Here is an 18,647-nt window from a genome sequence, read left to right as displayed (position 1 = left end):
ATATATATTTCCATTTTGAAAAAATTAATTTGACTCTAAAATCACCTAAACTACTCACTTAAAAAAAAAAAAATACACTGCACCATATGATTCCATTATACCAAACAATCTTTATAAAAACATGTTTGATAGGTTCAATCTCTCATAACAAATTCTAATATTATAAATTAAAAGACACACCCTGTATTTACATATAGGATTTTTTTTTATAAAGGGTACAAAAACGTTAAAATCATGTATGGGATAAAATCTGCTAAAGTTGCTTTACGTAAAAAAATGAAAAATATCATTACACAACTTAGTATAGAAGAAAAACAAAGACAATCAACGAAAGTATTTGAAAAAGTAAGTATATAAAAAAAGTCACCAATTTATCTATGATATACATAAATAATTATATTATACTTTTATTTAAAATCATTCCTAATAAATATTTCTATATGGACAGCTATGTTCTCTACCAGAAATCCAAAACAGTAAAAGAGTTTCCTTATATTTAAGTACAAAAGATGAAATTGATACAATTCGAATACTAAAATATATGTTTGAAACACAAAAGGAAGTATTCGTTCCTAGATATAAAGGAAAAGTCATAGAAATGGTAAAACTATTTTCAATGGAAGATTATGAGACATTGCCATTAACTAAATGGAATATTAAACAACCAAACTTTAATGAACCTCGGGAAAATGCATTAGAAACTGGTAAGATTTGAAATAATTAATTTATATAAACATACATAATCTTCAATTATCAATATTATCAATACCAGCATATATAAGTTTCTCATTAAAACTAGGACACAAAAACGAATATTTTAAAAAACATGTTTTAGGTGGATTAGATGTAATACTTTTACCAGGTGTTGCATTTACTATAGATGGTAAGTAAAATTTAATTTATATAAATTATTTTAAAAAAACATTAATTTTTTTAAAACTATAATAATATATATCAATTAGGAAAACGTTTAGGACATGGAATGGGTTATTATGACAAATTTTTGGAATTATGTCTAAAGAAACAACAAACGAAACCACATTTAATTGCAGTCGCATTTAATGAACAATTACGGGAAGATATTCCTACATCTGAAAATGATATATCATTGGATCTAATAGTTACGGAAAAGTAATGTGCATCTTTTATTCATATTTTTAATGCTTTATGCTACAATTTAATTATAAAAAATTACATATTTCACTTTATGATTCTTATATTTTCCGCGTATTAAAACATGTTAAATATAATTTTCAAAGTCACATATACAGTGTAACTCATCAATATACAGTTTAACATGAAAAGTTCATAACAAATTTATTAGTACAGTTTCCATTGTAGCATAAAGAGTTAACTCTATTTTTCAACAAGTAAATTAAATTTAAAAAATACACTAAATTAATAGAACTTGGTGGAAGAAGATTAATTACTTACCACTGATAGACTTTTCTTCAATATCAACATAAGTTACTTCAAATTGCTGCTCTGAAGCAATCTCTTGCAAAAATTGTACCAAATTTACATCACCATCGTTTAAACATGTATTCTGTAACAAAAAAGAACAATAAAGCAAATTTAATAAGATTAGGAAATTTAATTATTTTATTCTTTATTTTTGTAATTAAAAACAGTTAAACATGATATATTTTATTAATTACACTACAAACCTGTAATTCAAAAAGTTTAACACCAGTAGATGACTTCAGACTTTTATGAAATTGTGAAACTTTAAGGCTATGAATAGTGGTTAGTGTTGAAATTTTGCTACCTTTCAAATCAGCATAATGGGCACTCACATTTGCATTTGTTTGCAAAACCTATAACGGACAATTAACATATGTAAAAATTTAGTTATATGCTCATCATTGGAAAAAATTCACTAATGACTGCATTTACATTAAGAGTAAAATGAAGTGGAAATGATCCAAGTGTGTTATTGTTGAAATCATATACTGTTATGTAAATGACTTATAATACAGAATATACATAAATTACGTATAATTCAAATCATAACCATTATCCGTTATAGATTCAGGGTGATCGGAAAGGTAGCTTATATTTCATAATACTGCTTGCAGTTCCAAATCACTTCCACTTCACTAAGCATACACACACATACACAATAAAAACAATTCACATACAAGTACACAGCTTAAGCAAATAATGTGTTAATATTACTTCATTAAATAACTAAAATACATTAATAAAAGTAAAAAAGTAATATAATTGAATGTATAAGAAACAATTATATTTAACTTTATATGACTGAAATACTTAATGAATTAAATTAAATAAACAAAAGAATATTCTTACCTCATCTTCATCTATATTAGAGTTTTCTGTAATCATATAGTGTAAAGCTTGCCACATTTTATGAGCTGCATACCTTTTTGCAACTTTCTTACTTTTTCCTTGTCCAACTTCACGATATTTTAACACAGAACAAACAATTGTGAATTGTCTTTCATGGGGCAAACCCTCTTCATTTTCTATTGTATATTTTGGTGGAGGCCAATGACGTGACATACACATTTCTTGCAAAGCACCAATTGGATTTGTAATTATTTTTTCTTCTCCATATCCAGACAATTCTTGTAAATTTTCAGAACTACATAAAATAAAATAGGTTAAATAAAACATATAAACAATAAAATATAAAAAATATACATTGTTACTGTTTATTACTCTGGTAGATTATTTGGAAGTGGAGAATCTGGTGCTTCACTATTTAGTCTACATAATTTATCCAATACAGCCTTTGCAGCAGCATGCTTTGCCACTTTCTTTGACTTTCCAGTCCCCATTGCTGAAACAATTGGATCTACTTCAATCATCAGATACTTATCATTTACCTTTTTCATTCAATGGTAAATATGTGGTTTTCTAAAAAACCAAAAATCTAAGTAGAATTAGAACTGTATAATTAATTTATAGTTGCAGTTTACTTTTAGTGATTAAAATTAATTTAATAATTAAATAAAAACATTATATCAATTTCACTGAAATTTAAGTTTAATAATTTAAATCAACTATTTAAAAACTAAATATATCATCAAAATTAGATACAAACCAACAACATCAGCAACAGTAACACGGTAACGAAAAATAGGCTCATGGACAGCACCTTCTACTTGTATTAATTCATACTTTGGTATTGTGCCCCTACGAGAAAGCAATTCCTGAAGAACAGAAACTGGTGTTTTGTTAGACAATGATTTCATCTCCAATTGAGCATCCTCACTTATTGGACGTTTTCCTATCATCAAACTGTGTAATGAGGATCGAACTCTGTTACGCCGATTAACATTATTTGAGTGGTTAGGAACCCCACCTACACTGGCCATCATATTAGGCCCAACCTGTTGTGGCTGATGCATTTCTTCCATTTTTGCTATCTATAAATTCAAATATAATTTTATAAATATTCAATTTTTAAAAATTTTATCAAAAGTCTAATAAGTGACAATACTTTTTATCTATAACATATTACTCATATAGAACTATCAAATATCAGATTGTAGATTTACTTATTAACAGTCAATTTTTAGATCTTAAATTTCAAATTACTAAGTAAACGATCAACAAAATTTCAATGAATAATGATACAACATTAAAATCCTTATAAATTATTTTAATTTATTAGTATTTATATTAATAATCTTAAAGATATTTTCTTTATGATCAAATAAATTTTCTAATATTTTATCGACGTATACTCTTAATATATATTTTTCCCAATTTATCTTTTTCGTGTCAGTCTTATGATCAACAAAAAATGAAAATGTAGATTACATTAAAAAACAAAACTATAATATGTTTGATAATAAAATTCTAATATTTACTAAAATTCTTAATGACGAACATAAGATCTACCTATGCAGTATAAAACGGGAGGAAAACCGGCTGGCGGCCATGATTGTTATAAAATTCATTGATTAATTCTAGTATATAAAGCACAGAAAATTCAATAACAAAAGGTTATGCTTTATTGCGATTTCACCGAAAATAGAGCCAATGACAATTTCATCGCTGACATAGTTCTATATGAAACGATGATAAAGAAGTGCATAGATCAACCGGTCACAGAATCGTCAGCTACACAAAATCAAAAATGTCACTACCTTTACTTACAATTTTCAAACGTTTTATATATATAAACTGGCTCTTTAACAGGCCAATTCCTATGCGAAAAGCGAATCCCGCTTTTTGTGACCGATCCAAGTCTCACAAAAAGCTTGATCCGTTTGACGACAGAAAAATGGTTTACTGACTACCGGAGGATCTTCCTCGTTTCGGATTCTGCCGCAGTATGCGATGTGAATAGGTTTTATAGACGCAGAGAGCACGCGCATCTTTCTGCGCAGGTGCATTACTGGCGGTTTTATAAAACAAATTTCTTGAATTATTCTTATTATATTATATTATTTATTTACTACAATAAACTTATATATAATTAAATAAAGTAATATATACATAATTAAAGTATGGTAATTTTATATTTTAATATGTTTTGTAGATATTATGAGCGAATTTTAATGAAATAATTTTAAATTTGAGTGAAATATTGTTATAAATAATAATTCATATATTTGGTAAATCTTATTTAATATACTACAAAATAAAAATTAAATATAATTTACAATATTATTTATATTTAAACCGGCGCCAATTCGAAAAATACATCGCCATTTTCAATTTTCACTATCGTTCCTTGGCAACACCGGATGTTGGTATGTTTCGCATTTGTATACCACCTGGAATCATCATTTCCGGCTGTTGCCCGCTGAAACGGACTAGAGATTGTCCGCCATTATTGCATACTGACGCTACGGCACATTATTCCAAACGTTTTGGTCGGTTTTTACTACATTTAACACATTTATTTGTATTTGAAGTTTCATAATGAGTGATATTGAGGTAATTTCTATATTTATCTCCTTTAAATAATTATTTTATGTCTAATTTTATACATATTGCAACTGTAACGACATGCGGCTGTTCACAGCCATTATTGATCCATCAACGTTCAATTATGTTTCACGTTTATGTTATAATTTTAATGCTCCTTTTTTTGTTTTTGGACTTTTATTAATTTGTAAAATTATTAAAAATTATGCTACTAATTTTTCTATTTTAATAAAACATTCGTTTAGTATCTTATGTGTAGCGTCTCAATTATAGTTTAAAAGGTTAAGCTTTCGAATCTGTATAATTAGTATACTTTATTATTTGAATTTATAGCTTAGAAAATAAAGACACTAACAAATTGAAATAATAACAATATAAAATTTTAATGTTGTTTTTAGCGAAGTGGTAGTCGGAGTGCAAGTCCTAGAAGACCAAGAACTGCAGATGGAGGTTTAAGAGATTCGCGTTCACATTCAAGATCACGTAAATCACGAGAACGTAAAGAATCTCATCGACCAGTAAAAGAATATTCAAGATCTCGAAGCCGTTCAGTGTCAAGAGGAAGAAAATCTTATCGCAGTAGCAAATATGCCAGTGCAGGTCATCGTGGTAGTAGTCGCAGCCGTAGTCGTTCTCCTTATAGGGGTGGGCGGTATTCTCGAAGCAGATCTCGATCATACTCACGTTCCCGTTACTCCCGTGAACGTGATAGGAACATTTATCGTTCACATTCTCGCAGTCCAATGTCATCTAGACGGCGACATGTTGGAAACAGGGATAATCCTTGTCCTTCCAGATGCTTAGGTGTATTTGGACTTTCTATTTTTACAACTGAACAACAAATACATCACATTTTTTCCAAATATGGACCTGTTGAACGTGTACAAGTTGTAATTGATGCAAAGGTATTTAATACTAACAGATTATGAACATCAATAGTATTTCCAAATCTAGACATGATAGCTAATGAAAAATCATTAATATTATAATCCCTTAACTATTTAAGAGAAAGGGATATAGCAAATTGTACCAGGAATTTAGAACGTTGATATATTAAGTTTATATAAAACGTTAAAGGCTTCTGGTCATATTTCATTTATTTAAAACAATGTAGAATAAAAATGACATCATATTTCTATTAAGACTATTAGAATAATACAACATGTAAATATTCATATTTCAGACTGGACGTTCACGAGGTTTTTGTTTTGTATATTTTGAATCATCTGAAGATGCTAAAGTAGCAAAAGAACAGTGCACAGGAATGGAAATCGATGGTCGAAGAATAAGGGTAGATTTTTCAATTACACAACGAGCTCATACACCAACCCCAGGAATTTACATGGGAAAACCTACACATCTCCATGATAGAGGATGGGATGGACCCAGAAGAAGAGAGTGAGTGTACTTTATCTTAATATTTTACATAGTATGATAATTTATAACGGTCGTAATTTTTTCTTTTTTTCCCCTCTCTTCAATGAGACAGTAGTTACAGAGGAAGTTATCGACGTTCGCCTAGCCCGTACTACAATCGCCGTCGTTCACGCTACGACAGATCTCGATCACGCTCTTATTCCCCACGTAAGTTTACTTTTTGTTGTCATGCAACCTAATATAAGCAGTCTACATGGATATGTGTCTCCTTTAAAAATATTTATATTTTAAAAAAAAAAGCAAAAGCTCATTGATTTGGTATTGTATAATTCACTGAGATTTGCTTCTCTTAACTTGAAAATAACACATTAAGATACATGAATACTTCAGACCTATTCATAGAAGATTAAAAACATTAAGTACGTGTCAATCATAGATATTATGTCATGTCATCATCATATATTTCATTGTTACTTTATGAAAATTTTTAAAATGAACAGTAATATTAAAATTTTATGTATATAAATTTATCATTTTTCTCGTATCTTATTTTAATTTTGGATTTACTTTATTTTAACATTAAATAATAGAATCGAAACATTAAATAACAGAAAAGAATAATTACTTTCAAATCTATTTATATAAAAGAAAATGTTTTGAAAAATTACATGCAATAAAATTTCATAGCTAATGAAAAATCATTAATATTATAATCCCTTAACTATTTAAGAGAAAGGGATATAGCAAATTGTACCAGGAATTTAGAACGTTGATATATTAAGTTTATATAAAACGTTAAAGGCTTCTGGTCATATTTCATTTATTTAAAACAATGTAGAATAAAAATGACATCATATTTCTATTAAGACTATTAGAATAATACAACATGTAAATATTCATATTTCAGACTGGACGTTCACGAGGTTTTTGTTTTGTATATTTTGAATCATCTGAAGATGCTAAAGTAGCAAAAGAACAGTGCACAGGAATGGAAATCGATGGTCGAAGAATAAGGGTAGATTTTTCAATTACACAACGAGCTCATACACCAACCCCAGGAATTTACATGGGAAAACCTACACATCTCCATGATAGAGGATGGGATGGACCCAGAAGAAGAGAGTGAGTGTACTTTATCTTAATATTTTACATAGTATGATAATTTATAACGGTCGTAATTTTTTCTTTTTTTCCCCTCTCTTCAATGAGACAGTAGTTACAGAGGAAGTTATCGACGTTCGCCTAGCCCGTACTACAATCGCCGTCGTTCACGCTACGACAGATCTCGATCACGCTCTTATTCCCCACGTAAGTTTACTTTTTGTTGTCATGCAACCTAATATAAGCAGTCTACATGGATATGTGTCTCCTTTAAAAATATTTATATTTTAAAAAAAAAAGCAAAAGCTCATTGATTTGGTATTGTATAATTCACTGAGATTTGCTTCTCTTAACTTGAAAATAACACATTAAGATACATGAATACTTCAGACCTATTCATAGAAGATTAAAAACATTAAGTACGTGTCAATCATAGATATTATGTCATGTCATCATCATATATTTCATTGTTACTTTATGAAAATTTTTAAAATGAACAGTAATATTAAAATTTTATGTATATAAATTTATCATTTTTCTCGTATCTTATTTTAATTTTGGATTTACTTTATTTTAACATTAAATAATAGAATCGAAACATTAAATAACAGAAAAGAATAATTACTTTCAAATCTATTTATATAAAAGAAAATGTTTTGAAAAATTACATGCAATAAAATTTCATGTAAAAATTTAATGTATTAAAGTATTATGAAAGGTTGACATTCTTTAAATAAAAAAAATATATATATATGGAGTAGTATTTAAAAATATTTTATTCATGTACTTTTTATATTTAGTATTAAATTTACATTTAAAGAAGTTAAGTAAAAAGTATTAATACTATTTGTTTACATGCACGAAACATATATATACATATACATATATATATTTCTTGTATATATTACAGTATACAGTATAATATATAACTTGAGATTTTTATATTACATAATTTAAATAATTTATTTGTAATAATTTATAATAAAAGTTTTTAATTTAGATTCATATTTTCGTAGACCGCTTATATTTACTTTCAAGCAAGATGTTTAAGTACAAATAAGTAGTTAAATTAGCAAGAATGGAAGACAGGAGCATCAAGGAATGCATCCAATAAATCGTACGGTAGTAACTAAGTGTAACCCATAACATGGGTCAAACAATCATAGTTTTTGTTGCTTAATGAATTTCAGGTCGATATTAAGTGACACGAGTGTGATGCGAGAGGCCAGGTGTTTGGGAGACCATTTGTGTGACTTGACCCTTTGACCTCAAATTTCTTCTAACAATACTGTACCGGGTCAAAAAAATGCAAACGCTACATTCTTACTACTATTCTTACCTTACCTAGTTCTACTTCATATGCAATTAATATACAGCATTTAAATTACGATATTGTACAATATCAATTAATGAGATAACCTAATGTGCAAAGAAGTGTAGTATATTCTTTGCATGAAACAGTAAGGTTAGAATGGACACAAAAAACCTTATTTTCATAATATTTCTATTACTTCCTAATGAATTTTTATGATGATAAGGTTTACTTATTGTAACGACATGACGCTAATATGTGAAGGTTGGAATATAATTGTTCCCATTTTTCTTTGACTTTACTTATTTGCTTAAAAATTATATTCCAGCCATTTGGATTTTTAAATATCACTGGTAAAACGTGGTATTAGTCTGGAAAAATGTGGTATTCCTAAATGTTTATATAAAAAAGGGAAAAAAAAAGAAAAAAAAGAAAAACGGAAAGAACAAAACACATACACAGAAAAGAACGAAACAAAACAAAAATAAAATAAAAATAGAAGTAAGTTCTCTAACCTGTTTGTTTGTTTATAAGGTTTTGAATCAAGAGGTATTGGATGATAGAGGGAAGTTTGAAGTTTCACTCTGAAAAAATGAAAGTTTTGAAAAGTTGAAGACAAGATATCTGAAGATGTTTGTCTTGCTCGAATTTCGAAGATCCGAAGGTTTTTCGCGCTTGTGACAAAGAATATGATCCGAATCGCATTCCTTACCGGCTGAGAAGTCTCAAGCCTAGAAGAACTGCAAGCACTCTGTAGAAAGCAAGCCTCAAGACAGTAAGAAATCGTTGATCATCAGGCCCCCGACCTGGACAAGCCATTGGTTGGGGGTGAAACTGGTCGAACGTTTCAGAAAATGTTCAAGAAGCATCGAAATCTTTTATGAGTAGGGATAAGAGCGTAAGCTGCTTCAAGGTTTATACCGATCATATTCTTTATCAGTTGATTTGGTTAAATGATATATCCGTAATTAGGTGTTAAAAATAAATAAACATATATACCTTCGCCCTTATTCCCTCCACCATCCTAAAACCTCCTATTTATCCTTAAGGGTGACATCCTATTGTTTTCATTTTGTATAGGAATAATCAGCAGTAATTCAAATTGAAACAACTAATAAACAGTGTTTTTTTTTTAATATACATAATTCTTTACCTGACATTTATTATTTTAAGATTTACAGAAAGTTGATAATAAGTAATATATAAAAAAATTTTATCTGAATTTAATAAAGATTAGTATAATAATTGTGAATTTGAATTGAAGTGATTTAGAAAGATAATAAAATTTAATTTGATGGAATAACAAGTAATTTATAATTGCATATTTATCATTAGGCATATTAAATGAAATTTAAATTTTGCACTAATGGAAAAAATATTTTTTTATGTATAGTTATTATTGTTCCTACTTTTTAATATTAACATAAATTATGAACTACACAAAAATATTGCACGTTCATATTCACAATTTTTTTTGTAATTTAATAATTTGGTAAAAGCTTCCATTATATCAATATTATTACGTTTTTAAATTCGGTTTTCAGTTTTTATCAATATTTTATTATATAGTTACTGTAATATTTCTCATGAAAACATGCCTTACGTAGAAATTTTATATTGGAAGCGCCTTAACAAAAACGTAAAGTTGGGTGTCTATGTTAATAGAGAAACGATTTTTAAAAACAAAACATGGGTCGTTTCGATGTTGATTTATTGTGGAAATTATGGTTGATTAGTATAATAGTAGTAGATTGTAATGCTGCCGTACCAAAAGAATCATATCAAAGTCAAATACCTGCACAAGGATTGTATAATGCTAGTGATAATGTCGTTATTTTAAACGTCACTAACTTTAATTCATCTGTTTACGGAGACACAAAAGGTTGGTTAGTCGAATTTTATAATAGTTGGTGTGGCTATTGTTTTCGATTCGCACCTGTATGGAAAGATTTCGCCAATGATATTTACGGTAAGTAAATTATAGCAATTATAAATTGATTAAAAATTACACTGAAATAACATTGCTACTGTTTACCTTATCTATTTTTTTATATATGTCATTTAACATTTGTAATACCACTTTTTATATTCATCGTATATAGTATGAAGAAATGCATTAATGAGAAAGTATATCTTAAAAAAGCCTTTAGAGAAAAGTTTTAAATATATATTAAACATGAGATTAAACATATCTTACAAATAATTAATTTTGATAACCTTTTTAGCATGGAAAGATATCGTAGTAGTTGCTGCTATAGATTGTGCAGATGATGAAAATAATCCAATTTGTCGTGAATACGAAATTATGCACTATCCTATGCTTAAATATTTTTCTGTAAATGCACATCAACCATCATTAGGATTATTGATGGAAAAGTATGATAATGTTAATGAACTTAGACACAGTTTGATAGATTTGTTGGAAAGAGAACAGCAAGAAGGAAGAGGTATTTCTTGGCCGAATATAGCACCATTTAGGTATATTAATTTATATCTTTTTTAATTTTTATATCTATTTTTATAAATAATATAAATTAGTTATTTTGTTGTCATTATAGAAATTATGAAACAGCAAATATTTGGAAGGCTATACCAAATGCTGTAAAATATTTCTTTTTATTATTTGAAAACACAGATTCTCATTTAGGTGCAGAAGTTATATTATATATGCACAAAATTAAAATACTACAAATAAGAAGAGTATTATCTGATAATGAGTTGTTATGTGAGACAAACAAAATTACAAATTTCCCAAGTTTAATAGTTTTAACTCGCAATGAAACACAAAAAATTCTTAAAATCAGAATACCTACACAAGAAGGTGTGTGCACTGTAATTAAAGAATTTTTGATTTCAAAAGGAGAAACAATTCATGAACAAAGTCCTGTTAAAAATTATTCAATAAAGGATGAATATCATAAATCAAGTACTAGCACCACAAAGCAATTGCAAGTAATAGAACAGCTTATGAATACTGACAAAAGTGAAGACCATCTGTATCAACTTGATTTAGAAAATACATTAAGATATTCAATCTCTCATGAAATTCCATTACATAAAATAATAAAAGATAAAAAAATGGATGCATTGAAAAAATATTTAAATGTATTAGCTGATTATTTTCCACTAAGATATGGTAATATTTTCCTAGAAACTACTAGAGATATAATTAAAAAAAGAAATAATATATCTGGAGAAGAATTTAGTCAAATAGTAAAATCTGTAGAAGAAGAAATGTCACCAATATACTCTGGACCTGCAAAATGGATTGCCTGTAAAGGGAGTAAAGAAGGATATCGAGGATATCCTTGTGGTTTTTGGACAATGTTTCATATGTTAACAGTTAATTTTGCTACCTTAAATAAAGATGTTAATCATGAACCAAGAAAGATATTAGAAGCAATGCATGGATACATACAATACTTTTTTGGATGTGCTGATTGTTCTCAACATTTTATCCAAATGGCTTTAAAGAACAAAATGTTTAATGTATCTAATGCTAATGATAGTGTTTTATGGTTATGGTCAGCTCATAATGAAGTAAATGCAAGATTGTCAGGTGATAACACAGAAGATCCAAAACATAAAAAGATTCAATATCCAGCAACTGAGCATTGTCCAAATTGTAGATATGAAAATAATACTTGGAATGAAGAAAATGTTTTACATTATCTTAAAACAAAGTATGATTATAAAAGAATAAATTACTATGATTCAGTAAATACACATAAAAATAATAGTAATAAGATGAAAATAAGACAAGAAAGACTTATATTAAGTAAATATACAAATAATAAGAAAGTTGGATGGGATTTTACAATTTTTGACATAAGTATTTGTGTTGTATTGTATGTTGCATCTGCTATTATACTTATATTAGTTTGCATAAAATTTGCTGTCAAAAGAACTTATAAAAAACGAACTTATGTTAGTTTACTTGCAAAATGTGATTTTTACTTTTTTTAATTAGGATATTTTGTTTCTTATATTTAAAAAAAATTAATAAGCAAATTATGAAAATATAGTTATGTTTATAAATATATTGTACATATAACATTTTCATCCATGCAATATTTTTACAAAAATATAATATTAATAAATATGAGTTTTAATTACTTTTTTAAGTGGTATGAATTAAAATCATTTTAATATTTAATAATCTATATTTATTTTTATTTACTATAAATGTAATGTATTTGAGATTATTATATCTATGTAGAAAGAATATGGTGATAATTATTTAATCTTATTATACTGTGTACAACTTACAAAAAATTTTACTTTTACCTTTTTAGCAATATATGTTAATACAGTAATAAAATAAGATATATTAGCATTTATGTCTAACTATTGCTTTTGGTGTTGATATTCGTTTTCTTCATCATTGGAATTTGTAGATATGACACTTTTGGGCAATAAAAAACTCCGCGTGACTTATTTCTATACTTATATCAGAAAAAATGAACCTATTCCACAATGATCAATCAAATCTATATTTCGTTCATGAGATTTCTTGCGAGCGATACATGGTATAAAATTGTATAATGAAATTACTTTTCTTTGTCGTAACATTTTTTTCTTTATAAAATCCTATAGTTAAATATTTTCTGAAAAATCTAAACTACAATACAAATATAATTATATGTTTAATATTATTATATTAAATTACAAAATATGTAATAAAAGTTATTTAAGGTTAATATGTAATATCATATAATAACACTGATTTTAAAACTAGTCTTACCAATGTACTATTATATTATGTTTTTAATATAAATTATTAGGGTGATAAAATCTTTGAGTATGTAAGACCAACAATTTTTAAGCAAATATTTTGTAATTTAAATTAAACATTTATGTGTAAATATCAAAATTAAATTCTTTGATTATTTTGAAAGAAACATAATATTCTTTGGGATTTTTATAATTTGTTGAATAAGAATAAAAACTAAGTACTGATTCCAAACATAATTAAATTTATATTTTTGACAAAAATTGTTACCAGTTAGTATACAACTATAAACAATATTCTGATTTGTAATCTGTTTCAAAAGTTGTGTATATACTATACCTATTTAATAATAGATGTTTTGTAATACATGTAATAAAATATAATTGATTTAGTAAATTTACGTTTTTATAAATTTTATAAATTTGTAACTCTTATGTTTTTATGCACAAATTATTAAGTATTTTGTATTATTCATTTTTATAAATATTAAAAAAGGAATTTATATTATTTACATTTATTTACTTTTAGGATTTATGTATATCCATGAATTAGATGTATCCCATATTACACCATTATGAGGTAATTGAGACTTTATATATGGAAGTATCCATGTAAGGTACCATCGGTCACCTAATACTTCTTTTACATTTTGTTTCCAACCTAAATTATATATATGTATCTTCTTATTACTCTCATTGGCTACAGTTCCATTGAACATTAAACAAATATGATAAATACACAAAACTGCTGTGTATAACATTCCAACTGCAGATACAATATACAAAATTAAATAAAATTGATTTATAGAACCATCAAATCCAAAAATGAATATTGCTAAAGGAAAAATAATTTTAATAAGTGATACAGGAAATTCAAAATGCATCCTATTCCAAATAAAGAAATTATTATAATAAAAACTACATGTTGTTGCTACAAATAAGTATAGAAGAAACATAATAAAATATCTATGATTAAAATGGCCAATACAACATCCAGTATAAATACAGTGATGATCCCTTTTTAATATACAAGTATTACATGTGGGACAGTGCCATGAACGTGGAGGTGCAAGAGTTTCACATGAAGCACATAATCTCCAACCATCTTTAGTATTTGCAGCACTTATTGGCATAATATCTCTTCTGGTGCTGGTGTCACAAAAAACTATATATGTAAAATTTCCAACTATGTTTAACATAACAAAATTTCCAAAAAGGAAATGCAAAATATATGGCAATGATCCATATTGGTATAGTGTTGGTAAAACCACCCACAATTCAAACCAATATATTATTGGCACAATTGTCAATATAAAAGTCATAGAAAAAATATCACTCAAAGTATGAGGCCAAATTTTTTTTCGGATGATCATTTTTAACAACTTTCAACTTTAAGTGAACATGTGATTCCACTTAATAGATACACCTCACTTCTCAATGTAAATTCATTTTATAGTGAAACTGTTTCATTATAACCTAAAAAGTTTTTATTTTTTTAAATATTTTTTGTAATTAAATAATTTTTCATATTATATACTTACTAGATATTATGTTGTATTCATAATGTTAAATGTGCACAATTATCAATATTCGTAAATTTTGTACACACGCGAAGTTCGATTCTTTTTTGAATTTCAGTCATTATTAACTCACTTCATAGTATTCTTATACGATTCGATTTAGAAATGTCATTTGTACATGGCACGTATAACGTCCTATAGTAGTATTATGCAGAGTTAATTTATTACTTATTTTTATTCACTTAATACTAATTTCAAGTGCTGTAAAACTAATACACATTTTTCTTTTTATTAAATGTAAATAGTTTGTAATAGTCAATTTCATTATATTAATTCATAACTCAGTTTTATATTATTAAGTAATATGCAAACTATTGAAGAATTTCCTTTCCCTTTCTCTCCATATTCAATACAAAAACAGTTTATGAAAGAATTATATAAATGTTTGGAAAATGCTAAGTTAGGAATCTTTGAAAGTCCAACTGGTACTGGTAAATCTATGTCAATTATTTGTGGTGCTTTAAAATGGTTACTTGATCATGAAGAACTACAAAAGAATCATTTGACAATTGCAATTTCTGAACTTGATGTACAAATCAAAAAATGCACTAACTCCTCTAACAATTGGTTTTCGGTGCAAACAGAACAGATAGAATTGAATAGCAAAAGACAAATATTGCAAACAAAATTGAACAATATTCTTCAACATGAACAAAAAAAGTATACATTAAAAGAAACAATTAAAGGTATAAAAAATAAAAGGAAAAATCCACATAATAAAATTATAATAAATTCTACAAAAGATGAAGTCGAAACAAATAATTTGGTTAATAAAATCAATGAAAATGAAGATATTGAGGAAGAATTACTTTTGGAAAATGTGCAACATTCAGAAAGCTCTGAAGATGAAGAGAAAGAAGAAATATATGAAAGTACCAAAATTTTCTTTTGCTCTAGAACTCATTCTCAATTATCTCAGTTTATAAAAGAACTCAGAAAAAGTCCTTATTCAAAAAATATATCGGTAGTAACACTGACATCCAGGTTGATTTTAAGTGTTAATTTATACAAATAAGTTGTTCAAAAAATTAAAAAATTTTGTTTAATTTTATTAATAATTTTAGGAAAAATTATTGCATTAATAAAAGTGTAAAAAAATTGGAACATTTAAATTTAATTAATGAATATTGCTTACAATTACAAAGGAAAAACATAACTGTTAAAGATGAAAAAGATCTTAAAAGAAAAAAGATGACAAGTAGTTGTCCCTTTGTGCCAGGAGATCAAGATTTATTAATAGGAGAAACATTAATACAAATTCAAGATGTTGAAGAAATTGTCCAAAAAGGAGAAAGTCTTAAAACATGTCCATATTATTCATCAAGAAAAGCTATACCATATAGTCAACTAATACTAATACCATATAATTCAATATTACATGAAAATACTAGAATTAGTTCAGGAATAAATTTGAAAGGAAACATATTAATAATTGATGAAGCGCATAATATATTGGAGGCCATTGAAAAAATGCATAGTGTTATGATTACAGGCAGAAACTTGTTACATTGTTATAGCCAACTTTCTCAATATCAAAAAAGGTAAACATTTTCTGTATGAATCATTATTATTGTTATTGTTATAAGTTTTATTAATGTATTTAAGAATTAATATAATATTAATTTTAGATTTCAATCTTTATTCTCAGCTAAAAATGTTTTGAAATTAACGCAATTAAACTTTTGTTTGAGAAAACTTTTAACAGTTTTGGGAGCTAGTATAAAATCAAGTCCTGATGATGTTATAAATATAGAAGCATGTCCAAGAATGTATAAAATAGAAGAATTTGAAAGAATGACAGAAATTGATACAATAAATATATTTGAGTTGATGAAATTTATTAAAAATTCTCAATTGTGTCATAAACTACAAGGATTCATAGAACAACATGATACAAATTTAAAGATTCATACTGGTGTAAAACAATTTTTAAATTCTATTAAAACCAAAAACATAGAATTTGATACAATGACAGATACCAATTTATCAAATCAAGAACAATTAAATAATCCAGTCATGAAAATTGTAAGTTTTCTAGAATGTTTAAAAAGCTGCTGTACTGATGGACGTATATGTGTATTTCCAGGTCCAACTATTGGACAAAGCACAATAAAATTTCTTTTATTAAATCCAGCAGCACATTTTCATAATATTGGTATGACTATAAGTTTAATTTCATTGGATTTATTTTATTTTATCTAAAAATTTTAATTTAACTTTTCATATCATTACCCTTATGATTATCTTAAATAAAATTTTTTTTTAATTATTAATAGTTCATGATGCTAGAGCTGTAATATTAACTGGTGGAACAATGGCACCAATGAATGAGTTTACAGAACAATTGTTTATAGCAGCAGGTGCTACATCTGAAAGAATTGTTACATTTTCATGTGATCATATAATTCCTAAAGATAATATAATATGCAGTATTACAACTCATGGCCCAACTGGCATTGAATTTGAATTTAATTTTCAAAATCGACAAAATACAAAATTGGTAAATAATATTTTTATATTAATTGAATTATAGTATGAGTAATTAATTTTTATAATTGACATAAATAGTAAAAAAATATAATATATTTCATAATAAATATATTTTAGTTGGACGAATTAGGGAGAGCATTATTAAATTTATGTAATATTATACCAGCTGGTATTGTAGTATTTCTACCATCTTATAATTTTGAAGAACTAGTATACAAACATTTAGATAAATCTGGTATTATTGCAAAACTTTCTTTAAAAAAACATATTCTTCGGGAACCTAAGTTAGCTTCTCAGGTATTAACAATTTTTTGTAAGCTTTTTCTTTCATTAAGTCTATTTTATTTTAAATTTAGTATAAGTTATAAATTATAGGTAAATGAAATTTTGGAACAATATTCATTTCATATAAAGAAACCACAAAATTCACAAACTGGATCACTGTTATTTAGTGTAGTTGGTGGTAAATTAAGTGAAGGATTAAATTTTTCTGATGATTTGGGACGATGTATTATAATTGTAGGAATGCCATATCCTAATATCAAGTCATTAGAATTACAAGAGAAGATTAAATATTTAAATGAAAATATTGTATGTATTCTTTTTTATTCTTTTATGATAACAAAAAATAGCATTTAATATCATATAACTTTTATATATATTTAATGTTATATATTTTATATTATATATTATGTATTTAATATCATCTATTTGATATATTATATATTAATATTATATGTTTTTGTTAAATAGAAACCTAATGCTGGTCAAAATTATTATGAAAATTCATGCATGAAAGCAGTAAATCAATGTGTTGGACGAGCTATTCGACACATTAATGATTACTCAACAGTTGTATTATTAGATAAACGCTACACTTATAAAATAAAAGCACTTCCATGTTGGATTCAACATACATTAATAATTCATAAAACTTTTGGTAGCATGATTGGTGCTATAGCTAAATTTTTTAATAAAAGAAGAAGTGTATCTGACAAAAAATAACATAAACTAAAGAAGAAATATCTATGGTATTATATATATATATATATTATTATTAATATATTTACTACAAAAAGTTATTATTTTATTATAACATTGCATGATATTTATAAATGAAGTTAATAGCAAATAAACAAAATTTAAAC

General features: G+C 26.4%; 6 protein-coding genes across 6 annotated transcripts; 4 read left to right on the top strand and 2 right to left on the bottom strand.

Moving 5' to 3' along the window:
• The first annotated feature begins 234 nt into the window (after positions 1-234).
• Positions 235-1,135, top strand: Mthfs (methenyltetrahydrofolate synthetase). The gene is made up of 4 exons (XM_017899343.1): positions 235-345; positions 449-704; positions 836-883; positions 963-1,135. The coding sequence occupies exons 1-4, from the start codon at positions 235-237 to the stop codon at positions 1,133-1,135; spliced, it is 588 nt and encodes a 195-aa protein (XP_017754832.1).
• Positions 1,136-1,426: 291 nt separating this feature from the next.
• LOC108547005 (RISC-loading complex subunit tarbp2) lies at positions 1,427-4,294 on the bottom strand. The gene is made up of 6 exons (XM_017899331.1): positions 4,132-4,294; positions 3,071-3,395; positions 2,686-2,806; positions 2,314-2,608; positions 1,668-1,817; positions 1,427-1,546 (listed from the first exon to the last, which is right to left on the bottom strand). The coding sequence occupies exons 2-6, from the start codon at positions 3,384-3,386 to the stop codon at positions 1,427-1,429; spliced, it is 1,002 nt and encodes a 333-aa protein (XP_017754820.1). The 5' UTR covers positions 3,387-3,395; positions 4,132-4,294.
• Positions 4,295-4,820: 526 nt separating this feature from the next.
• tra2 (transformer 2) lies at positions 4,821-9,784 on the top strand. The gene is made up of 7 exons (XM_017899301.1): positions 4,821-4,917; positions 5,307-5,813; positions 6,092-6,306; positions 6,398-6,515; positions 7,193-7,407; positions 7,499-7,593; positions 9,233-9,784. The coding sequence occupies exons 1-7, from the start codon at positions 4,903-4,905 to the stop codon at positions 9,256-9,258; spliced, it is 1,191 nt and encodes a 396-aa protein (XP_017754790.1). The 5' UTR covers positions 4,821-4,902; the 3' UTR covers positions 9,259-9,784.
• A 571-nt stretch (positions 9,785-10,355) lies between these two features.
• LOC108546985 (sulfhydryl oxidase 1) lies at positions 10,356-12,664 on the top strand. The gene is made up of 3 exons (XM_017899300.1): positions 10,356-10,667; positions 10,924-11,176; positions 11,257-12,664. The coding sequence occupies exons 1-3, from the start codon at positions 10,388-10,390 to the stop codon at positions 12,662-12,664; spliced, it is 1,941 nt and encodes a 646-aa protein (XP_017754789.1). The 5' UTR covers positions 10,356-10,387.
• Positions 12,665-13,944: 1,280 nt separating this feature from the next.
• On the bottom strand, positions 13,945-14,802 carry LOC108547011 (probable palmitoyltransferase ZDHHC24). The gene has a single exon (XM_017899338.1). The coding sequence runs from the start codon at positions 14,800-14,802 to the stop codon at positions 13,945-13,947; it is 858 nt and encodes a 285-aa protein (XP_017754827.1).
• A 511-nt stretch (positions 14,803-15,313) lies between these two features.
• LOC108547017 (probable ATP-dependent DNA helicase DDX11) lies at positions 15,314-18,504 on the top strand. The gene is made up of 7 exons (XM_017899345.1): positions 15,314-15,993; positions 16,074-16,550; positions 16,638-17,164; positions 17,286-17,509; positions 17,617-17,796; positions 17,875-18,090; positions 18,253-18,504. The coding sequence occupies exons 1-7, from the start codon at positions 15,314-15,316 to the stop codon at positions 18,502-18,504; spliced, it is 2,556 nt and encodes an 851-aa protein (XP_017754834.1).
• The last annotated feature ends 143 nt before the right edge of the window (positions 18,505-18,647 follow it).

This window comes from Eufriesea mexicana, unplaced genomic scaffold, assembly GCF_001483705.2.
Source record: "Eufriesea mexicana isolate 0111107269 unplaced genomic scaffold, ASM148370v2 scaffold812, whole genome shotgun sequence".
Taxonomy (NCBI): Eukaryota; Metazoa; Arthropoda; class Insecta; order Hymenoptera; family Apidae; genus Eufriesea; species Eufriesea mexicana.
Note: the sequence above shows the minus strand (reverse complement) of the source record. Positions and strands in the feature narration are given on the sequence as shown.